The 25,323-nt window shown below is 42.1% G+C and overlaps 1 protein-coding gene across 7 annotated transcripts in view; it reads left to right on the forward strand.

The window, feature by feature from the left end:
• Window positions 1–25,323, forward strand: part of elavl4 (ELAV like neuron-specific RNA binding protein 4) — a 95,753-nt gene that overhangs the window by 15,082 nt on the left and 55,348 nt on the right. For 5 of the 7 annotated variants that reach the window (XM_070554145.1, XM_070554144.1, XM_015971349.3 and 2 more), the window contains one exon: window positions 20,295–20,381. The exons of 1 other annotated variant lie outside the window; for it this stretch is intronic. In XM_070554145.1, the coding sequence (XP_070410246.1) occupies window positions 20,295–20,381 (87 nt within the window). Of the gene's footprint in view, window positions 1–3,627; window positions 4,107–20,294; window positions 20,382–25,323 lie in introns of those variants that run through there. One more of the 7 variants, XM_070554147.1, reaches the window with a different exon arrangement.

The raw sequence follows: 25,323 nt of genomic DNA on the forward strand, positions 1-25,323 counted from the left end.
TCATTTAGAGAAAAGGTTATTTGGATCGCATTGGCGGGAGCGATAACAACCTCCGAACTCTGCCCATTATGAAATACAAAAGAACCCAATCACCTACTTTATTTTATTGTGAACACAGAACAGAGACACACAAAGGCCCAACAAAAATATTCTCATTTGATTTGCGACTAAGTCAGCTCTCTCTTCCGTGCTGTAGGGAATAAGAAGAAAAGAGCAGCAAGAATAAAAACATGGGTTTGCCAGGCATACTGGAGGCTGGGGTATGAAGGGTTTCTTCTCAGGTCCAACCCAAGCTTTTATTAAGCAGAAAGGTCAGAGAAGGAGGATAAAAGATGGAGAGAAGACTGAGGGCTTGTTGCCTGTACTATTCAGCTGCAAATTTTGCTTCCCCTTCTGTTCAAACAGTAAAGATAAAGCAGTGTGACAAAAGAAAAGAGACAAAGACACATTTCTATTTTAATCCATTTTCATTGTGTTTCATTCTGTATTACTCTTCCTCTCTGTTTTGTTATATACAGTACGACTGGTACAAGCCTCGAGAACGCAAGAGCCAGCATTTTCTTCTGTAGGGAACAATAGAGAGCTTGTTCTTCTGTGTGTGTGTGTGTGTGTGTGTGTGTGTGTGTGTGTGTGTGTGTGTGTGTGTGTGTGTGTGTGTGTGTGTGTGTGTGTGTGTGTGTGTGTCTGTGTGTGTGTGTGTGACTAAATCCTAATTGAGGGTGTCACAGATATTCTTATTTGTATGTCAGACACATAGTTTCACTAAGCCTAGTTAGCTAGCAGTAGCTAACCAGACAGGTGGAGGCACAGACATCATACACAAAGACACCCCGTGGACTGGCGCTGCCTATTGGAGCTGCCATTATTGCAGCCATCTTGGATGGGTCTCCATTCACCCTCAATGCACTTATTTTTACTGAGGAAGGTGTCTACCCAACTAAAAAAATCACATTTTATTATGCTTTCACAAAATCAAACATATGACATTGCATGATTTGGTAAAATATTATTATAATTGCATAAAATAAATACAACTAATTTAAAATATATATTCTAAACAGGCTAGAAAAGTCCCAGAAAAGTACTAAGTGATCTGTTTTCATTAGTATGCCGGTTTTTGCAACCATAGGCTGTACAAAAACAGGCTAGTTGCTTACTCTGCTTTGACTCCAGTTGGAGTGAGGGACCCATCTAATATGGCGGCAAAGTGCTTACGATCTCCAGCACCAAGTGGGATGTCTACGTATTCATATCTCTAGGTGGAAATTTCAGAGAGGAAACAGTCTGGGGGTATGTGATGCCTTTGTCAGCCTTAACATCCATTCTTCTTTACCTTCGTCTTCTTTGTGCTTATTTGAGATTTTATTTGTGCATTTAATTTTTTTTTGGGGGGTGGGGGGGGGGAGTGGTTGTGGTCAATGTTCCATATGTGTTAGATAAGATTCACATGCAAAGCCAACTGCTCATAAATCTGTCAGTGGGATATGATTTGTTACAGCAAGTTTGCATTTGGAGCTTAAATATCAACTTTGCATGAAGTTTATTATAATAGAGGGACTACATAACATGTTTTATGTTCTTTATTTCTAATCAGAATGATTTTTATATCAGTACAGGGTTCTGTTTTGTTAATTTGTTAAATAAGTTGTTAGTTTAAATTTGGCTTTTTGGATAAGAAAAAGTGACACAGTTCTGCGGCCTCTACACATGATTTAACCAACAAAATAACAATGCTAAAAGTTAACCAAATGGGACTTAATAAGAGAAAATGTACAGGTTGTTAAAGCCTAACAACAATGGCGGGTGTGTGTTCCTAGCTGCAGCATGAGGTGTTTGAACTTGTGAGAAAGTGGAACGGTGTGTACATGAATTTGCAAGCATTGCGAACACAGTATAGCATTAAGCTGCACATGTCTTCAGTAAATCTATGGTGTACATGAGTGTGTGTAAATGTCTGTACGTGTAAAAGTTCCGCTGAGTACATTAGCCTGTCAGGTAACAGTGTTAAAGGAGGCAAGAGCTCCCTCTTCTTGTCTGCTTGAGGTAGAGTCCAGAAAGGAGGATACAAGAGCTCATGGGAGGGGACAAAAAATGTTTTGTTTTAAACATTATATTGGATATTATACTTAATCAGAACTCTCAAATGAATAGTTATATTAATGCTATTATACAGTCTATGCTATAGGATTTATTCCAGTGTGTGAGGAACAGCTTTGGAAGTAAACCCTGCTGTGCATGCCAGGATCAGTGCTGCCCTTTTCCAGCAGGATTTAAAGGCACCACATGGCTGTAAAACAGCAACCACTCATGCACAGCAGCAAAAATGCAGACAACTCTTTCCCAGCTTAATGATAAAGGAGGGACGTGGAGGTGTATAAACTCAAAGCTTTGTGCTCTGATCTCATGCACAATTATTACAGTCGGCTGACAGATAATTATGCGCATACACAAATATAATATGGTTTTAACTGCTCTGTGGCAGTCTATCTCCCCGCATGATGCTTCTTCCTCCACCCCTATGCTCCATGAACCACCTCCACTCTCCTCCCTGAGCACCCCGCCCCATCTGCCTCTCCTCAGCCAATCAGAAACCTTCAGGTGAAAGGCCCATCCCTAATTGGGGAAAATTGAAAGATGTTTGATGTGGAAGGAGAGCATCTTTTTGTGTTTTGTTTTCCTGCAGCACGGGAAGGGGTTGCCGGTCTTCCACACTCACCCACGCTTTTACTTGATTTACTTTTTCTGCTCCTGTTACTACGCTCCACCACCTCTTCATCTCATTCATCCTCTCCAGCGCGCTGCTCACTCTCCACTGACTTTACCAGCTTTTCATTCTTTTTTCTTTTCTTTTATAAGTTTGTCAGCTGAGATCACCTTTAGGATCCAAACAGCCAACAGGAGAATGGTCATGGTGAGTAGACAAGATGTGGACAGGTGCCTTTTCCCTCTGTGTGTGACTTATTGTACCACAGCAGGCAAGCAGTTACATGAACAACCTGCTTATATATTCATTTATGTTGTTTTCAGAAATAAAACTATTCTAAATAGTTTGCTATGGTGTTTTCTAGTTGTCCACGGCACATGCGGTCAAATAGGTGTGTATAATTTAGATTTTTCCCAGTTTCATAAAAAATATATAAGTTATCATGTAAATTACCACTAATTTATGTCCAGATTTATTTTGTAACTATAGAAATTGAAAAAAGGGAATACAAACCATCCCTGAAAGATCTTAAATCAATGTTTTTTCTAACCAAAAGCTGATTGTTAAAACTATCTGAGTTAGGGGAAACAGACAGGGAAGAGGTATAGTCATGTATGTACAGAGGATTTACCATACACCCTGTAATAGCTAATTTAAATACTCTGTGCTGCGCAGGCATCCTATTACCATAACGCCTGAGGCTGCAATCACTCCTTTACTCTCCTCTCTCTTCCTCTACGCGCTGCTCTGCTCACTCAAACACTCAGACTTCAGCTGCGATTGATTGCCTTGCTGGGATTCAGAAAGCCTTTTCTCTGCCAAAGCAGCCAGAGGTTGGCGTGTGCCGAGGAGAGCTCAGAGCCAGCCAGAGAGCGAAGGTGTTAACGCTGAAGGGAGGGGAGAGAAGAAGAGAGGAGAGGAGGTGAGGCTAGGGGGCGGACAGGCAAGGCAACGCGCCAATCATAGAGAGCTCTACCGCTGACGGGGGTGGGCTCTGACCTTCCAGCTAAGCAGTCGACTTGGTGGGAGGTTGAGAGGAGGAGGAGAATGGCGGTGGTGGGGATGCAAGGAGGGAGGGGTGTAGGATGGGAGGGAGAGAGAGAGAGAGTCTTGCTGCAGCCCAGCACTCTCCTCCAGACTCATCATTCTCCTCACATCTGTGGAGGAAGGCAATGCTTGCGTGCACATCTTAGAGTGCCGTACGCTCAAGATCCAGGAAGAAGCGGGAGAAGAGTCAGAAAGGAGAGAAAAAACAAAAGGAGACAGTGCCGGAGAAGACTGAGACAAGGGAGAGTTAGAGCAGGAGGGTTTCTTTTCTGAGGCGTTGCTGTAGTTGTGAGGAGAGAGGGAACGCGAGACAACGGCTGGCATCTCCCAAATGGAGTGGAATGGGTTTAAGATGGTAAGAACGGCTACAGGCAGCCTGACAACATGCTTCATTTTCAACTTTCTGCAGCAGCTAAAGGAGCTTGTAGTAAATGCATTCTCACCCAGTGCATGCGATGTTCTTCTTTCAGCCAGTGTAGTGATGCTGGCCAACTGTTTCTCACTCAGCATGTTAGGGTTGCTTCATTCAGGCAAGCAGCTTTCAGCAGGGGGTTTAGTTAGACTAAAGATTTGAATGAGAAATGGAAGATGTCAGGCACAGAGCTGGACAGCATGCTGATAGGAGACGGGTGGAGGCAGGAGTAGAGGTAAGAAAGGTGGAAGGAAGCAGTTAAACTGGGGAGCAGCACCCATTTTACGTTAAAGCTAAGGCTTTCTCTGATTTTGCATAACTCTGCAGTAAGAAACTATCTTTACCTGGCCGTATACTCTGTGTGTAAATATGGATTCAGACTTCTGCATGTGAGTTAATGAGTGGTGAGTAGGCCTCTTGTGTGCAGTTTCAGTGCTTTGCCTGTGTGTGAAGAGAAACTTGATAGACTAGAGTCACAAAAGATTTTAAAGCTCATCTTAAAGCATGTCTTATGTTAAAGTGTGTGTCAGCACAAAAGCTGTGATTATGAGCTACCCAAGTGTTCTCCCTTCCTCATCACCCTGAGACTCACTCTAACATCCATCCATCCATCCATTCATCACATTCACGCTACAAAGTACGAGGCTGACTAATAAAACCAGCAGCCATTTTATCCTCCCATCTCTTTCACCTGTCACCGACTGTAAGACAATCATATTTCATCGTCAGTACAGCTCCAAGTCGTCAGCGCTATAATTTTGCCTTTTAAATGCATCCATCGTTTCCACAAAGGCTTTCTTATCATCCACTGACTCGTTGTTGTTTTTTGCATTTACATAAAAATAATTTTGCAGCAAGTAAACGTTTAAGCGTGCGCAGGCCACTGACAATCCTACGTCATCAAAATGTTAACGGAAATGAAGGCTATTCCTCCCTGATTACGTGGCTAGAAGCTGTGGTTGCTCCTTTGTTCTGTCTCCCTGGGCACTGAAGGCTTCAGTCATGTGTCAGCAAAGGTGTTGATGCCCAGCAGGAATATACAGTATGATGCATGTAGACAGGCGTGACCAAAGGACGACTCCATACCAAGTTTACCTACAAATTACATCAGGATTAAAGCTGCAATGCGAATTTCGGAAAACAAATTAGCTTAAAACATTTTTCATGCCTTTTAACAACGTTCTAACACAGCAAGGCTATAAATGTGTAGGGAGCCTAAGTCACGCCCATCTACTTCTGGACCATGGGTCCCTGGAAGAATGAAAAAATGAATGCAAGTCAATGGGGCCAAAAACTACCGGTTCCCTATGGTGGTGATAAAAATAAACTAAATAAATAAATTAATTAAGTGGTTCTCTTGCATTTGTCTGAAATCCTCCGCCAATCACACATTTCAGACCGAAAGCAGCTATTGGACCATCTGGTTGTCGGTCTGGTTAACCGCTGCACTGTTGCACTTTCATGGGTCTTTCATTCATTACTCACTCATGCATTCAACAACAGAACACCACTGGTGTGAGAGGTTCTCTGTTTAATAATATCAGCTGGCTGCTACAACTTCAAGTTTAGTACAAACTACCTGAGTCCCAAAAAGAAAAACACTGTTTGAAGTCACGGACTTAGAAAACGACGACGGTGTTTAGCACATTCTCGTTTACTGTGGAAATGAGAGTTTCTGGTTCCAGTGAACAGAGAACCAGTGAAGATACACAAGGGGTGAGATGGATAGATAGATAGATAGATAGATAGATAGATAGATAGATAGATAGATAGATAGATAGATAGATAGATAGATAGATAGATAGATAGATAGATAGATTGATAGATAGATAGATAGATAGATAGATAGATAGATAGATAGATAGATAGATAGATAGATAGATAGATAGATAGATAGATGATAGATAGATAGATAGATAGATAGATAGATAGATAGATAGATAGATAGATAGATAGATAGATAGATAGATAGATAGATAGATAGATAGATAGATAGATAGATAGATAGATAGATAGATAGATAGATAGATGATAGATAGATAGATAGATAGATAGATAGATAGATAGATAGATAGATAGATAGATAGATAGATAGATAGATAGATAGATAGATAGATAGATAGATAGATAGATAGATAGATAGATAGATAGATAGATAGATAGATAGATAGATAGATAGATAGATAGATAGATTGATAGATAGATAGATAGATAGATAGATAGATAGATAGATAGATAGATAGATAGATAGATAGATAGATAGATAGATAGATAGATGATAGATAGATAGATAGATAGATAGATAGATAGATAGATAGATAGATGATAGACCGATAGATAGATAGATAGATAGATAGATAGATAGATAGATAGATAGATAGATAGATAGATAGATAGATAGATAGATAGATAGATAGATAGATAGATAGATAGATAGATAGATAGACAGACAGACAGACAGACAGACAGACAGACAGACAGACAGACAGACACACACACACACACACACACACACACACACACACACACACACATATGTTTATAGACACAGTGGCTCTGTTACACTCAGGCCAATGCCAGGTGCTCCAAGGTTACACCTCAATGCTAATAGGCTACAGTGCCCTAAGAATTTATCAGCTGCCCTACATGCCGAGGGGTTCAGATGTCACTGCACGTCAAAATAATATCAGATAAGGGTGCGGGTATAATTTACTGTTGTAGTTTGAACCTGGTCCAACCATAATCCAAAGAACATTCGAGTGCGAGAGGATTTACGGATTGTTGAAAGCAACGTGTCATTTTTCTGTTTTGCACGTTGGTGTCGTTGGTTTAGTGTGTCACAGCACCTGCTTATGTGCGTTCAAATACAGAGTGACATGGTTAACTAGAAGCTGATTAAACATGAAGTTCATTCACAGTGTGAAAGGAAAGATGCCGTTACCTCTTCATCTCCGCTGTTGAACTAATCTCATGAAAACATGGCTCTTTGTGGCTTCATCCTGTTTATATTCAATATATCGAGCAGAACTTGAAGAATGTGCACAATTCTACCTCTTCCATGATATATTTAAAAGGTGAATACAGAGCATGTTGTCTCTGGGTGCAAGTGCTAACTAGCAGTGTGTCTTATGAGCAACTTGACTAGATTTTAATTAAACTCTCAGAAAGGCTTCGTTGGACGTGCGTCTGATTAACTTTTACAGTCAGTCTGATTCAAGATGGCCCCACAGCTAACTGACTTTTGCTCCAAGTGGCATCAAATTCATCATTTTGACAGAGATTGGGATCAAATTCCATGTGGTGGAAGTTGAGTGTCATTCACAACATAATATTAAAACGTTAACAGATCTTAATGAGATTTTTTGTGCCTTTATTTTCGAAAATGTGACCCAAAAAAAAAAAAAAGAAATTTCTAAAATTCCATTAAATTTCAGCAAAGAATTATTTTTGTTAAAAAAAACAGACACGGAAGGTAAGTAATGAATGGTAGCTCTTTATTTCATTATTAATATGGATAATATATGGTTCCAACTTTTGTTTGATTTAATTATTGGTTAAATAAATATTAGATGTCTGGAAAAAGAATATAATTATGAAGTGCATGTGAGATTAAAACTGTTTTTAATGAGCAATTTTAGGCTGATTTGGAGAAATAAGGTGTACAAAAACATGATTAATAACAAAACTTTACTATAATTTGAAAATAACTTGATAATCCTCAAAACCTCATCTAAAAAGTAAATTTCCAAACTGATTGGTCAGTAATATTTGCAGTATGTTTGTATGATGAGACTAACTAACAGACTGAATTAAAATGAAGTGATTCCAGATGAAGAATGTTTAAAAACGTTTAAATCTTCTCCAAGGAACATTGATCAGTACAGTTTTGGTTTTCTCTCCTTGCAGGAAACGAAATAATATTTTATGGATTTCTTAATATTTATGACTAAAAAGGACGATGTTAAGTAATGTTTGTTGATTGTGAATGGAGTGTCCCCTAGTATGTAGCTAATGCCTCATAAAGACTGATCCGTAAAGGTCAGTGCTTTTATCTGTAATGTGATTTCATGCAAATCAAAAGATAAAGGTGATGCCACATTGTTCTCCCCTAATATGTTTGTTACATGGATGATGAATTCTCACATAAATGTTTAAAAATGGCTTCTTTTGCTGGTGTTTAAAATCATAACTCTGGGATACCGCACCTGAGAAAATTCGGTGACACTTTATAATAAGAGCCCCTTTATTAATACTAATTAGAGCATTATTAAGCATTAATCAACAAAGAATGCTCATATGGACATTCTCAATATTAATTATCAACTCTCCTTAAGTTTAGGACAAAGGGCCAATAATTAATTACTTAATGTAAACATTAATATTAAAATGACAGTAGTTTCCTGGCACTGGGGGACAGTACATACATTTCAGGGTAGCTTTATACCATATTGCTGTGACTGTTGCTAGCTTAAAAAACATTATGGTAAATATTGTCACTTGTGGAGCAGAAATCAGGCGACTTCGGCAGGACTCCGCACACTTTGATGGTTCTTCAGTTAATTTCATCAAGAAAAAGCAATGCTGATTGTAGTTTTCAGGCGTTACTCTCCGGATCTGCTCGGGGTCCTGTGGCTGCCATGACGTCATCATACTACGGCAATACCGCTCGGACCAAATACACTGCATCTCTTTTTGTTATTCTGTTCTTTCACATAGGTTTGGGAACGAGTTTAGCATTTTCTAAAATGTGTGTTTCTTACTGTCTATATGTTTTTGAACGTGGTAATGTAACTTCTGTAAGTCGTACATGCAGCCAACCATCTAGTGTGATGTCATCGCCAGGCGCAGGACTCCGAGCCGGCCAGAAGGAAACATGGCGTTTAACATGGTGTCCCCCAAAGACACTAGATCCGTGCCCTATGTACTTTAGACCCGATTGTTATGGTTATATGTTTCGAAGCCGTCAAAAATTTTCAATGCCTGGACATCATTTTATTAATTTTCAACGATGTTTCAATGGCTATTTCCAGAGATTAATGGTAAAAATATACAATGTAACTTCAAGCAGTTGTCAACACTTTATTTAATAGTTTATTAATGCTTATTAAGGCACTGAATGACATTAATAAATGGACCCTTATTGTTAAGTGTTAACAGACAATTCAGTTGTGTCAGAACTAGTTTAGTCCTGATAAAAGTCACAATTAAAAGACAAATATGCAGCTGTTATAAAGTGCACTAGTTTAATTAAGAATGACTTGACATCAGAGCTTCTGACTTCAGAGGTTTTTCTATTGCTTTAGTGTAATTTACAAAAGTATTTTGTTGGAGGGTAGAATGCCTTCTCCAGGTCAGGGATGAGGTCCTACCTCAAGTGGAGGAGTTTAAGAATCTCGGGGTCTTGTTCACGAGTGAGGGAAAACTGGAGCGTGAGATCAATAGGCGGATTGGTGGTGCATCTGCAGTGATGCGGATGTTGTACCGGTCTGTCGTGGTGAAGAGAGAGCTGAGTCAGAAGGCGAAGCTCTCGATTTACCGGTCGATCTACATTCCTACCCTCACCTATGGTCATGAGCTTTGGGTAATGACCGAAAGAACGAGATCGCGGATACAAGCGGCCGAAATGAGTTTTCTCTGAAGAGTGGCTGGGCTCTCCCGTAGAGATAGGGTGAGAAGCTCGGTCATTCGGGAGGGGCTCGGAGTAGACCCACTGCTCCTCCACATTGAGAGGAGCCAGTTGAGGTGGCTCGGGCATCTGGTCAGGATGCCTCCTGGACGCCTCCCTGGTGAGGTTTTCCAGGCACGTCCAACCGGTAGGAGACCTAAAGGTAGACCCAGGACATGGTGGAGGGACTATGTCTCTCACCTGGCCAGGGAACGCCTTGGGATTCCCCCGGAGGAGCTGGCCCAAGTGGCTGGGGAGAGGGAAGTCTGAGCCTCTCGCCTTAGGCTACTGCCCCCGCGACCCGACTCTGGCTAAGCGGATGAAAATGGATGGATGGATGGATGGATGGTGGATGGATTTTGTTGGAACATTGACACTATGAATGTTGCAAAATAATATTTATCTTTAAAAGTCTTGTCTATTTTCATTTAAATAAATGCTGGATGGGAGCAGTTAATGAGCCAAAAGCCTGTTTAAATAAGAAGATGCTTTAAAAAAGGGGAAAAAACCTTCTGTCCCAATTTGCACACTTTGTTTTTTTAAATATTCCTTTTGTGCAAAGCCTAAACACACATGAAGACTCGATAAATGGTTGCATTAAAAATTAAATCGGCTTCCGCAGTGATTTCCTTCATTTATTTAAAATGTTGTTCCTCCCCCCCCCATCTCCCTGTCTTTTTAAAAAGCCAGAAATCTATGCGGTATTGCGAGGCATTCTGCTGCGAGGGGAGCAGCATTCACAAATACTAGACCTAATTCCTTTGGCAGCAGCTCAAACTGCTACAGACAGACACATAATCAGCTGGGGAGCGTTAGCGCCTCGGCCCACTAGCAAACACAGGAACGAGCCCTTGTTGTGCATCGCTGCTTTTTAGAATAAATATCTCAGTGGAAAATACAGTGGAAGAAAAGGGGTGTTTTATGTTCATATGGTGCTTTGCTCAGTCACAAAATATGAAAGGGGAGAGGAACACGGGCTTTCCTCACTCCTTCTGGAGCAACTCTCTCCCTCATCCTTCACTGTACTCTGTGTATTTTGGTATTCATGCAGATGTTTGGATTTGACTGGCAGTTTCTCCGGAGACCGTGCACAAGCCGTTGATTCTTCTCATCTGCATTTTGCATCCCTGGAAAAAAAAAATAAACAAAAAAAAAGAGAGCGGAAAGCAGCGTAGAGCATCAGCAGGCAGACAGGCTGAGTGCATCAGTAGAAGTTAGAGCGCTTGTGCAGCTCGTGCTGCCTGTTGTTCGGCAGCTTAACTGGCCCCGGCGCTGTTGCTGTGTGATGTTGAAAGGACATTTCAAGGTCACGCTTTTGACAGGCCCCATCGCCTCAAAAACATGAAACATTTATGTAGTTCTGTAGCCAGATGAATTATAGATTCAACATGCAACCAAACACGGTACAAAATGGCAGCTTTAGGCGTGGTAACAGACACATTTGGGGCCACAAATAAAAGAAGCTTTGTTTAGCCTTCCCTTTGGCATCGACCGCAGGTGTGTCAAACTGAACATCTATCCATCCACCACTCACATGTTGTTGTTAATTCGTGTGATGTTTTTTGAAGACACGTTAAAGAGTTGAGCAGTTGTTTTCACCTAACTAACCCTTTAATTCTAATCATTTAATCTTTTATTTTTCCTCCCATTTTATTATGATCTTTTTTCATCTTTTTTTATTGTTCTTGAGAAGCTCGTGATTTTTATCTTGAGAGGTGCTACATATGGGAGAGATCGTGCGTTCGTGCGATGGAACGGTCCATCTTTTCTTGGGTTGTAGAATCCCAAGAAGGCGCTATACAAATCGAGGCCATGTACCATATAAAATCATTTTTACTTCATCTGTTACATGGCTTAAGAGTTACAACGTTTAGTCTGATTTGTGTTCTTGAAAGCAAAAGATGATCGTCTTTGTTGTGGTTGTTCACATTAAACACAACTCCCCTCTTACTTCTGTTTACTTTGCTTGATGAATTGCATCATTTTTATTGTGCCTTATATGTTTTTTGCTCTCACATTTTTTGTAGTTTTCTTTGCTGTCTTGTTAAATTCAGGTTAAAAGCAAAGAAACACTGTTACAGATAAATGATGTCTGTCATAATGTTATACTGAAAAGTCATTTTCTAAGTCAGCTACAACTTTTCAGGCACATAAATTACTTCCAACTTAAATAAACAACTTTTCCAGTGCATTGTTGAGTTTGGCCAATTGCTGGAAAATTGTGAACATTTGTGATTAACTCCGGATTTACCAAGAGACTTTCCTGCAAAGGCAGTAACAGAAACATGGAATATTACTAATCAGTTATTGTCAATGGCTCTCAGAGACTTGACAACACCAAGACCTTAAAGCTGACTCAAAGTAAAACTTACTTTACTTTTCCAATGTTAATACAACGTGAACCTACTATTTTGCTTATTTTTTCCCAATAGGAATGTAGAATTAAAAACGTTAAAGATGTGGTTTTTTAAATACATTTTTTATTGTATTTTCTGATTTAAATGAGTTATTCTGAGTATTTCATCCAGGCCGAACATGAAAATAGTCTCCTACACCTGCATTAGCTTCTGATAGAAAATAGATGGTGAAACTCTAGGATTTGACAATCCTGACAGATCTACCTCACACTGTCACTTAACATTCATGGACTCACAGATCTTGACTCACGACGATGAAAGCTGTTGTTTTAACATCCAGGAATCAGCAGTGGACGCCTTGGCTATTTTAAGCTAACTGCGAACATTAGCAACACCACCACCAGGCAGAACTCCTCCAGGCTTGTGTTATTTGTGGAGAGAAAACTTCAACGTTACAAGTCAGTGGTAGAGGCGCATCGCTGATATCCAATCCAAAGCGAGATGTCCAGATTTCAAGAAATAAGACTCCAAATCCTGCCGTCTGAAGCTCATCTGTGATGTGGCTCACTTGTAGTTCCTGAAACAAATGCACTAGGACAACTCCCTGCCCATGCATCTGTATACCCCCCCCCCCCCCCCCCCAGACGACTTAGTAGATATTCATTCCTACTAGAGACCACTGCTAATGTACTGATTAAACAAGTAAACCACTACTTTAAGTATGCATTGACTCTCAGTTGTGAGAATTGCTTTCTTTCCTAGACATTACAACTGGCAGCAAATGGCAAAGAATGTCACACTCAGCACTGATCAAGCCTGAGAACCATCACCAACAGGAACCTCTGTGATCTGGTAAACCCACAGAGAAAAAGACACAAAAAAGTACAATCTACCAGCCTATAGATGCTCGACTCCCCTGCTTTTGTCACAGTGCTGTAGATATTATTTTATGACAATCAGCCACCACTTTTTCCACATCTCCTCCGTGACATACGCCACAGTACATGAGCAGAGATAGCCTCCTGTGAGCAATTTCAATTACTCTGCACTATCCAGCAGTAGGGGGGATTTATCTGCTTATTTCAACGCACGCCACACTTAATGATTTAGCTGGTGTGCCGCAGGCCTCGGCTGTTAGCTGTGCTGTTGTACGTGTGCTGAAGGCTTTTGTTTCTCTCCCTGCGTGTCTCCTGCTGCAGCAGGAGCTATCTTTGGGGTAAAACTCGAATCCCAGAGTAACTTGACGAGAGAAAGGTGCATTCAGGAGTGGGGAAGTTAAACTCTAAATTTGCAAGGCAGCTTTAAAGCGTCATGAAAACGACCAAAACTTCACAGCACTCAATTAGCATACAGAGTAATTCTTGTGTTGTGATACGACAAGAATCCAGAAAAGAGAAGAAGGGAGGATACCTGTTGTGTGAAGAGATGGATTACATTTGATATTTTATCAGAAGATTGTTGCTAAGTGGTTTTCTACAGAATAGGTTTTATGTTTCAGCTTGTTGCTCTGTCAGCGACATATTTGCTTCCTCTACAGCTGCATGTAGTTCTGAGTTATCCACCGCCTCGATCAAACTGTTAACTCATTAAGACAGATGACGGACGGCTGTCCTTTTCCCTAGCAGCTATTAGATTATAAGAGCTCCGGCTCAGAGGCAAATCAATAACAAGATTATATAAACTGAGCACACGCACGCCAACATACACACACACACACAACCTGGGGCTGTAAAATGAATTCTTGAGTACCACGGTCAGTCTGTGTCTATGTGATGTGGCTGTGTGCTTTTGTGGGACACGCAAAAGTGTGCGCACACACACACACACACACACACACACACACACACACACACACACACACACATGCGAGATGAAGCTGATGGAGGCAGGGGTGGACTAGGACCAAAATTCGGCCCTCCCCATTGGGAGAGTGGTGGGGGTGGGGGGTGTTGCCGCCCGCAGACTCGTCTCTAGGCTGAATGTGAGATCGAATATGGACTGGGACTGTTAAATTACAAGCAGGGCCAGACCACTGGGACCGGGAGCCCTGGCCTTCCAGATCAGCTCATTCTCCACGGGCGGAGATCAGCGGGACATTAGCTACACGCTAACACAGTAAAACAACTCCTACGTCATCGCTCTACCGCGTTTTTCTTGCTAAAAATGCCTGGAAAACTGTTAGCTTTGGGTTACCATGTAGCTAATGTTCTGCAGATCACCAACTGTGGAGTGGTGTCGGCCTAAGCAGGGCAAGCAGCCCACTTGGCTAAGCGGCCCACCGGGACACTGCCAGAATGCCAGATAGGCCAGTCCACCCCTGGATGGAGGAAACAGTGATTAGATCAGGTGGAGCTCCGCCTCTGCTTAGCAGCCAGCCGTGTGTTTATTCCTCTCTCTCTTGTTCTCTGTGGAAGTGCTGCGTATTGTTTCTATCATAACGCCTCCAGGCTGTTTATGGCTCTTTAAAATACCTGCTTCAACAAATCCAACATTGCCACTTCCAGCTGCAAACCAGTTTTAATTAGAACTACTGTGAATTATGCTGAAAATGAAGTTCAGTCAGAGGAGTTTTCAAGTTTTTTGATTCTGCTGCTCCCATGTTTGGAAAGCTTTTGCTTTAATTGCAATCTTGAGCAATGCACAGATGTTTGTAGTTGTTTGCAATATTAAGACACTGCTGAACTGCTTTTTCTCTGACCTAACACATGCAGTCAAAGCACAGTGGAGTAGTGGAATCAAGTGCTTTTTGCACAGTTGCACATGGCTGTCCTGTGCACTAGTGCAGCGTCATGTGTTTGGCCAAAGATAGTATGCAGCTTCACCATTATGGCTGGTTGCCTGTACAGGTGCACGCCCGGTCTCATTCACCTAGCAGTCAGCCGTGGAGCTGGTGTCCTGGCTTGCTGCACGTGCTGTTGCTGACTCAGTAGGATTCACCTGCCTTTTGCTTCAGACCCAGCCTAACAGGAAGTAGCTCCTCAGAGCATTTGAATGCATCTTAAATGTTTGTACCGTCACACAGTAGACAACGTGACACCATGCTTGCACCATTTATTATCACTCGGGGTGGGAAAAGTACTTTATTTTCTTACTTAAGCAAAAATAAATAAAGAGAAATAAAAAATGAAAAGTAATAACTTGGTGTAAATCTAGATGATAATTTACCCGAACCAATAAAACAAGCTAAAGTTGGTCACTTTAACAGATACTGAACTAAAACTCTTCATCTCCAACAAAAGATGTGCCAGGTCTTTAAAGATGTAGTTTTGGCCTTCAGTAGATTAATTAATCCCCCCACCCAAAGGAAAAAATATCTTAATGTGACTGATCTTTTTTTTTTGTTACCATTAACATAAAGAAGCTATTTTACTTATTGAACAAGCTTTAATTATGGATGGAAAGTAAGAGACTATTATTTTGCCTCTTTAATCCACAAAAATTATCTATGTAAGAGGCTCAGCTAATCAGGCCTATTCATCACACCCGGGGATTACAGCAAGGCACACACCGGCGCTCTAAAAAGCTGCCTTACTGATTAAACTTGAGCTGGAAGTTGAAGCTCGGGCAGAGGCTGGCAAGCTGATTATGAAGCTTGATTTTGTTTGAGGGTAAAGATGGCACCGTACAGACTTGCAGCTGACAGTTGGACCAGGAAATAGAGGTGAGTGGCTACAGAGCGAGGGACATTTACTGGCACAGGAGTGAAACTAGAGGAACAGCGATGAGGACCAAAGAGACCTGGCCAGGGCTGGGGCTAAAGGACAGGGACCTGGGCAGACAGGCAGGACCAGGCCTCCAATTCCACGGTCCAGTCCCCTGCGCTCCGGGCTTTGGCCAAACAGCTAGGCAGGTGTCCAGCTGATCTCACACCCCCACAAGGGAGGAACTGCAGAGTATCAGTCACTGGAGCTGCACAAATTGAAGTGTCATCTCTAGAGTCAAGATGCTCACCAATTTTCTGCATGCGTTGGTGCAGAGCTGGGATTCAGCCAGTGGACAAATGGTTCCAGTTCCGCCTACAGTTTGGCTCAGAGAGGGAGACTGGTGTGTGTGTGTGTGTGTGTGTGTGTGTGTGTGTGTGTGTGTGTGTGTGTGTGTGTGTGTGTGTGTGTGTGTGTGTGTGTGTGTGTGTGTGTGTATGTGCACTGAAGGTCAAAAGATGGGATTCTCTGTCTTTTAACAGTCCACAAGACAGATTAAAGTATTTTTTTAAAGACTCAAGGAAAACAAATATTCCGCGCAAAGTAGATCCTGAAAGAGTGTGTGTTTGTGTGTCTGTGGGGTTTGACATGTGCTCTTAAAATTGAACATCACATATTTTTTTATGAGAAATACATTCAGCCATTAGGCAGCCCTTGTTAGGCAGACCCGCCTGAAATCAGCCTCATTCTGTCTTCTCCTGACCTCTGACCTCACACAAGCGAGTGCCGATTACCCCACAGCTGTGAGGGAATCAGTGGGAAAGCTGCATCGATCTCGCTGAAAGACCGAAACATCACACGTTCAAAAGAAGAAAGGTGGGAGGGGCAAAAAAAGTTAAGTCAAAGTTAAATGAAAAATTGCTTACATACATGTCTCCCTCAGTCTGGAACATTTATTATTCTGAGTCACAGAGAGAGGAAAGAGGAGGAGGAGGATAGAGGAGAAGAATCCATTTGGTAAAGTAGATGCAGATCGATGAGACTGGAGGCAGGCGGGCCAGAGTGCATCTGAGTAAGTGTGTGTGTGCGTGTGTGTATACCTGTGATGTGTCTGCGTGTCTACTTGTGTGCATGAGGCGTCCCAGATTACTTTTGCCGATTGATCCGGACCAGATCCGTCTGACCTGCAGGACATTTCAGAGCTCAGAAGAGGCTGGTGGAGGACGAGAGAGATGGCGAGAAGGAGTAGGCCAGGGAGAAATGGGAGAGGAGAAAAGAAATATAAAAATCAATAGCGCAGAGAGCGGTACACGGATCTTGACTGGCCGGGAAGCTGAGATAGTAAAGTCGTATTAATCTCTTTGTGTCTCAGTCGGTTTGATAGGAACTGAAGCTCAGCTTCACTTTCGCTCAAGGAGAGTTTGAGGAAGCAAGAAAAGGGCGACATGTGATTCTCGATATCTCAGCAGCAGGAAATAAATTTCAGACCAGATAATGGCTTTGTTGGGGGTGGGGGATTGTTTTCACTCATCCATCTACTTTTAACAACTTAAATAATGCTTTTTCAAAACATGAAAGCCAAAGGAAACCACAAATAGTGCCTAAAATGAGATGATGATGCGAAATCTAAGATGTCAGATGCTTTCATGCTTCCATTTTGTTGCTGCCAGGCAGTTTATCAGCCGAGCGATCCTGCATCTCACTCTGCGGTCTTCTATCTGCTCTGGCCAAGTCAGGGTAAATGGACTGACTAAACCTTGTAAAAGAGGAGGAAGGGAAGCTCGCACCAGACCAACAATATTAAAAACAGATTAATCTGCTAAAAGCAGAGGAGGAGTGACAACCCGGGCGATGCTAAAAGGAAAGCAGGCCTCCTTGATCACATAAATCTTTTTGTCAAATCTGCTGCAGATAGTATACCATCAGGACCCAGGGAGAGGTAAAAAAACATCAATAATCTTTTGTGCTTTCTAACATAAAAGGAAAGCAAACATGCACTCCTCCTTTAGCTGTTGGAGGGTAAAGCTCATCTTATTTTGACTGCGGAGCCCGGATACCGCTGGCTGGAAGCCTGCGGAGACAGGAAGCACTTTTGTGGCATGAAATATTAATGGCCTTATAGAGTGTATTGATTATATAATAACTTTTTCCACCATCCGAGAGCCGACTGAAATGTATTCCCTGAATAATTGAAAATGTATCCATGAGCGGTTTTTCATCTCAGTGGTTGGTGGATGTAATTGCACTGCAGATTTTATCAGAAGCAGCACATGTGTTTTCATACGATAAACGCAGGCATGGCGAGGATATGAAGAAAGATTAAACTCAGTGTGTGTGTGTGCGTGTGTGTGCCTGCGTGTGTGTGTGTGTGTGTGTGTGTGTGTGTGTGTGTGTGTGTGTGTGTGTGTGTGTGTGCGTACGCGTGTGTGTGTGTGCGTGTGTGCGTGCGTGTGTGTGCGTGCGTGCGTGTGTGTGTGTGCGTGTGTGTGTGTGTGTGTGTGACCTGATACCGTTTTCTTTTTGTCGAATGGTTGGGCACTGAAGACTAAACAGTGGTTGGACAGTGAGATACAGACTCCAACACGCTCCTAAGCTTCATTTTACCCACATTTTGCTCCCTTGCACCATGTTAGCTGTTGAAACTGAGACTCATGTGCATCTGCTTGCTGCTTCTCACATTTTACCACATGTGTACATCCTACCAACACACTGCACCGTCTATTTGCTGCGGCACATCATCCACTCCCTACTGAGTCATTCTTTGCAGAATGGGTAAAAAAATGACAAACATTTTTAATGTTTCACCTCTAACTTTTCCTTTTTCAGGGTAGCTTTAATTTTTATGGATGGGACAAATATGATGTAATTTCCATACTATTATCTGATTGTTGTGAGCATCTTAGCTGCTGTAGATGTTGTCATCCCCGGCATTACTTCTGTACCAATCAAAGCTCGACTGTGTCACCAAAAGTTATGCTAATTGGAGAATGTGTAGCTCATTTGTTCCAGTCAGATTCTGTTCTACCCCCATCACAACTTTTTATAAAAGATAAACCTTTGACTCTCACCACCTTAAAATAAAAAAAGTAGCTCAACTGTTTTATTTATTTTATTTTTATTTTTATATGACCACCCCAAATATATCTGGATATTTACCAGAGGCTGTCAGCGGAGAGACGTCTCGTCTTCTCTCTACCTTGACCTCTCTGGCCCTCCGAACCGTCTCTCCCCCCATCTAACTGACAGTTCGCACTCATTTAGACCTCTATTATGCATTCCTGCCTTAGTTTACAAGACACATTGACAACAGAACATGTACAGACTTTGTCTCCTCTCTCCCACCTCTGCCTCTCTCTTCCTTTGAACAATTGGAAGCGTCTTCCCCATTACTCAACCCTTGCTTTTTATTCCTCCTCCCAACTGATCCCTCACTCCTGCTCCTCATTAGCCTAGTGAACTAGACCAAATTCTTGCTTTGCAAAGAATGGTCTAGGCATGCTCCATTGGAACCTCAGCAGCTCCTACCAGGACTCTGGCTGGCCAATCACAGCTCTCTAGAGGGGTTTCAAACACATTCAGAGCTGTGATTGGTCCATAATGGTGGGCCAATCATAGTGCTCTATCTGCTTAGTGAACAAATCACAGAGCTTTATCCGCTTTGTGGGCCAATCAGGGCACTCTATATGCCTGGTGGGTGGGATGATGCAACAGAGTGAAACAAGAGTATGTCACATTCATTGTCCAGTGGAATGCGGAGATCATTTGAAAGACAACGGTAGAACCCGCCCCACAACCGAGAGCAGTCAATGGAGCGTGGCCAGACTAAATAATACATTTATTTAGTCTGGCTTGCCAGGCTAGCTCCTCATCTCTCTGAAGGACTAAATGAAAGCAGAGGTCATACCTCCTTCTCTTCCTCTCCTCCTGCTAAATTGGCTGTCGTAGCATCCATAGAAAGCTGCGAGGCATTAAAGCCCCCTGCTCTGGAGAGTCAGAGAACCAACTTCCTGCTCATTTGTGGCATCGTTGCCTTTTTCTGCCAGATGCTTGTTTACCCTCAGAGAGTAAGAGGGAAACCCTCATTATAAAACCTTCTAAGGTCACCGCAGTCACCACTCCAACCTGCCAGCACCAACATACATGCACTTTTTATATTTTCAACAAAGGAGGAGCTTAAAAGCAGCAAATGAGGTGATATATCTGTTTCCTGTGACAAATCCCAGCTGTAGCTTAAACTTTTTTCTTTTCAACACAAAATCAAACTCTTGAGCTACCTGTCTTTGTTTTAGTTTCCCTGGTGGTGACTGTCACTGTGGCTTGTTTTTAGCAAGATGCCATACTCCCAATACCCTTCAACCCCCTCCCCCTCCTCCTACCCAAATCCCACCATAACCCTAACCTTGCAAAGTGAGTGTCTGATGTTGACAGCGGGCCATGCGTCCCTCCCTCCCTGTGCTCCGCTCCATAGGGGTCAACAGAGACACAGTGGCGTCAGGCAGAGCTCCCACAGCTCCAGGGCTGGGCAGAGAAGGGATTGCTGACACAGCCAAAGATGGTAAGGAGACAACTGCTGCCAAATGGATGGCCTAGCCATTTTACACACCCATGAAGTGACATGATCTGATGTTGTACTGTGCACATATAAATACACGCTGGTTGGTGATGCTGCTGACTGAGAAAGTGGGGATTGGAGCACAGAGTGATGGATGGGGACAATAGATACTGGGCAGCAGGGAAGACTGGGACTGAAAGGTGTGCAAACATGCTGACGTACTCACGTGTGTGTTCATTAGATAATGAGTGGCACTCATTCGTTGTTACATTTTTCATTCCTTTACAAGTCTGTGTAGGACTGGCTGAAAAATTAAATATCAGATTTTTTTATTCAAAATTTGAGTTAATTAGATTTTTTTTCTCTAATTCCTTAGTTAAACAGAAACTGAGTGAATATATTTTCAAAACCTTGCTTTAATTTGTTTCTCCCTTCTGAGAGTTGACCTGAATTCAAAGTCCTACTAAATACAAACCTGCTCGGGAAAGACGTTCCAGACCCAGTCCCAAAACTCACACTTCCACCCTTGTGCCCCCCAGTTGTGCATTCTCGTCGAGGTGCTAGTGCGTAGGGTGTCCCAGTTCTCAAGTGTAGACCCTTTTGCACTCTTGATAAACACCAAAGTCCACATCGGCACAGAACTATGTGAAGGGTATTACCCACAATCCATTGCTGCGTGGAAATTTTGAAAAGAAGGCAATGAAATGGCTCAAGTGCCCTTTCTGAAACTATGTTGTTTCAATTCTAAGTGTTAAAATATTGAATATTTTATTATTGCATAAATATATATTATTACAATCAGATGTTTTTCTGATGGAAAGATGCATTACATAGCAATTGTGAGCTGATAACGGTGTTGGCGTGTATTTCTTATTTTAACATCCATCAATTTCTAAACTATTTCAAGCAGAAAATTTGCACAAACAGCGAGCGGCATTCACATTTAAGGAAGTCGCAGTCGATGACGCAATGCCCGCTGTACCAATTCTACCAACACATTCTCACACCCAAAGCATCAAAATGTGACGCGTGTGACCAAGCCTCAGTATATGACGATTCGGGATGCCCCAGCGCGTCAGGGGACGACGATCAGGGACACACTGATGACGCACCGTCCCAGAGCGTCGGTATCAGACGCCGGTGGTGAGACAGACATTAGAACGACTTGTGAACTACTTAACCTTCCCCTCACCCCAATCCTAACCTTAAGGTTACAGTTACTGACCTTAAGGTTAGGATTGGGGTGAGGGGAAGGTTAAGTAGTCGAATAATATCTGTGTGACCGCGGGCGTCAAGCACTGACGCCAGCGGAGCCACGTGTCCCTGCGTGTCCCTGATCGTTGTCTCCTGACGCGCTGGGGCATCCCGAATCGTCATATATTGAGGCTTGGTCGCACGCGTCATATTTTGACGCTTTGGGTGTGAGAACGTGATTCTACAAATGCTTTCACACTTAATTACAACACACTCCAAGCCTTACATGCACTTCCACCGAGTGCACTCTATAGAGGACTGTAGGCAGCAATACGAGTATTCGGAAAGGGTCGCCTGTTGTCTTTTGTTTCAGTTTGCTAATGTTTTGGTTAGCCAAGTTGATGGTAGTGCTAAGGTGCTAATGCTAATTTAGTGTTGTATTGAGCTAAACTACTCATCAGTGTGTTTTAGCAACCTCACTTTAACAAGCTGCAATAATGCTCTATAACCGGATTGAACCGGAGGCTCCCCCTTCATGGTGAGCAAAAGCTAACAGAGCTAACTGTCTGGCACAAGCTGGTTTTAGTGAAACGCTGCTCTAAAGGCAATGTGACTGAAAACATGGCAGCAGATGATTTTGTGAATTCTAACTTCTGCTAAAATCTTAACATTAGGCAATGTTTGTGTGGGAAAAACATTCATGTGGACTGCTTTACTCAAACTGTGTTTTGTGCTTTGTTAGAGGCATGTGGGCTGACTCATTCTCAACTACGGAGGCCCAGAAGTGGAAAAAATGTCTGAATTCCCTCAAAAAAAACTAATTTTTCACAGGTGCCAAATTTGAATTCATCGGTAAACTAAACTATCACTCAGCACTAACTCTATGTACACATTTTTGTATTTAAAATGTACTCAGCTTGAATCTCTACCCATAGAAATTTCTAGAGAACTTAATGAAAGACCGATGTTGAATGTGTCAAGCACCTTTTAAATCTGTATTCTGTTTCTTCACTGCACTTCCCTTTTGAACGCTTTAACCAGACTAAATCTGCAGCCTTACAAGTGAAGCTTTTGATCTAGCTGAAGATTCACAGTGTAAGGAATTCAAAACTCACACCGACAAAAAAAAAAAAAATAAAACACACACTCATATTTGTGTTACAACATTCCAGTAACTGCATAGATTTCCCTGTGTATTACTTTTAGCCAACAGCCATGCGCTGGTCCGTCCCATGCAAGAGCTGAATTCTAACTCTTGAGACCAAGTGCCAGAGAGGGTTGAGTTGAGTGTTGTGCCCAGTCAGCAGGACGTGCAGTGAATTGTGTCCTCAGCACCGAGCTGCACAGTGGGAGAGCAGGGACAGCCAGAGTGTTCACTACCAACACGAAGAGGATCACTGAGCAGGATGAACGCTGGTGGGCAGGGATGAGGAGAGGAATATAAACGGCTACTGAAACTCAGCAGGTCCCTGTTAATTAGAGGCAGCCATTTTGGTGTAAAAAAAAAGAGAGAGAGAGAAAAAGTCCTCAGAATACGTCCCATGGAGTTGAAAGTCTCTCTGACAGAATGGAGCCCAGCAGGGAATGTAAACAGATTTAATAAGGCCCTCTCCAATCAACTCTGTTATGGCTGCAGTCAATGCTTTTCTCTCCGCCCTCTTCGTTCTCCCCTCGTCTTTCTCAGGCTGTCTTGGTGTCTCTGTTGTGGTGGATTGTTGAGTGAGCAGGGAAGGATACTGTCAAAAGAACAATTTGCATGCAGCTCTCATCTTGAGAGCTTTTAGACATCTCCCTGTCTGTTTGTTTTCTGCTGTGGGCTTCAGCCATTGTTCTCCCTCTCTCTCTCACTGCGTGTGTGTGAGTGTGTGTGTTTAAAATAAGAAGGTGGAAGCAGATTTGAGGCTGACATTTTTTGTTCCTTCCCTGGAAACATTTATACGGAGGAAGAAGAGAATGTTGGAATTACAGTTTTATTTCTAAGAAGCCTTCTAAAATGTGGGGAAATAAACAGTTGAACCCCTCGTATTTAATGAAATGATTTCACAATAGAGGGGATGGGATAGTGTATTTATCATTGTGCAGAAGCAAAGATAAAAGTGTGTTGATTAAAACACAAAACACTTACTGCATCTAAATTTGTTTTAAAAACCTATTTCTGGACTAATGTTGCGAAATTCCTGCTTTCAGTTGTATTATTAGAACACTGGGCCCAGTCTTCTGATAGTCCATAAATAGAGAGAAACAGGACTTGTCGTTTCTCTTTTGCTGAAACCAGCCTCGCTTCCGAGTGCAGCCTTTCTGCTCGTACTTAAGAAAAGTTAAAAATAGACCGAGAGCTGAACAGGAGAAAGGAGAGATCTGACTTACAACTTTAATTGTATGAGATTCCAGGAGGTTTGCATTCTGATGTAGGGTTTTCGCTATGAGGTGGGTGGGATGTATGTTCTCTGGATTCTCAGCCGTACTAAAGGACATGGACGGGTGTTTCACAAGGTGTTTTTTATTCATCTTAACGCAGAATCACTACAGGTCAATAGTGATCACATGCACACCTTCTTCTGGCTTGATTTAGTTAAAAAAAGCTAATATTTGTTTCCTTTCTCTGATCCATACAAATGAGACCACACACACACACACACACACACACACACACACACACACACACACACACACACACCTTGTTGTTCATTTAAGCCAATAAATACTGATTTGCAGCTGTTTGAATAGCCTTTCTTTGTGTTGTTTTTCTATAGAATCCTGTTGACTCCCAATCAGCATGTGCATTAAATAAATAACAGAGTGTTTTGCTAGTAAATCAAAGTGCAACCAACCTCCTGAGACTCTTTACACCCCTTCCTGTATTTTTTCGCACTTACACTAAGGTCTTAGTTGCTCTTTGAACCTGAGAGGCTCTCTGAAACCACATATGGAAATGCAAGTATCCCTCTGTCACAGCAGCAGCATCAGCATCAGCCACCTCACAGATAGCTGAAGGGCTGCCCCTGTCGCCGTCACCTCCCACAATCCTCAGCAGCTATCAGTACAGGGAAAATGTAATCTTTGCACACACTTCCTGTTTCTCCTCTCTGTCTGTTGTACCTGGAAATGTTCAGAGATATTAGACGTGTTGTCTCCAGTGTGTTAGCTAATTTTGTTTCTGTAAGTATCAAATACATAACAATTCAAGTCATGGCTGAAGACTTAAGTAATTTCAGTGGAATAGATGAAGCATGTTTTTTTAATGAATTTAGTTATTGCATGAGTTAGAAATATGGTTGTTCATACTGACTTTCATAACTTCAGTATCAATGCAGATTTTTTTATATTCTAGGTTTGTTTTTTACATTTGACCAAATGAGCATTTGATCTTCTTGGGTGTTCAACTGTTTAAAATCTGACGTATAAAATACTCAACAAGAATAACCTTTAACTGGGTGATAATACATACAATCATTCTAAAATGTTTTAGATATTGTTATCGAAAAGTATATTAGCTCTCAATGTGAGATGCACTTCATCCGGATGTTGAGGAGAACATTCAATCATTTTCTGAACTGTTTATACATCAGTGCATCTCCACTAGGCTACAGGACCCCGGACAGTTCACCAGTCCATCACAAGGACACGACCAACCATTCACTCTCACCCTCACCAAGGGGGTACGCAGAGAAAACCCACTTGTGCAGACTTCCTGCAGAAAGGCCAGAAAGGTTATATAGGGTTATTGATACAACAGCCATAATTTGAGCTG

This window comes from Nothobranchius furzeri, chromosome 8, assembly GCF_043380555.1.
Source record: "Nothobranchius furzeri strain GRZ-AD chromosome 8, NfurGRZ-RIMD1, whole genome shotgun sequence".
Taxonomy (NCBI): domain Eukaryota; kingdom Metazoa; phylum Chordata; class Actinopteri; order Cyprinodontiformes; family Nothobranchiidae; genus Nothobranchius; species Nothobranchius furzeri.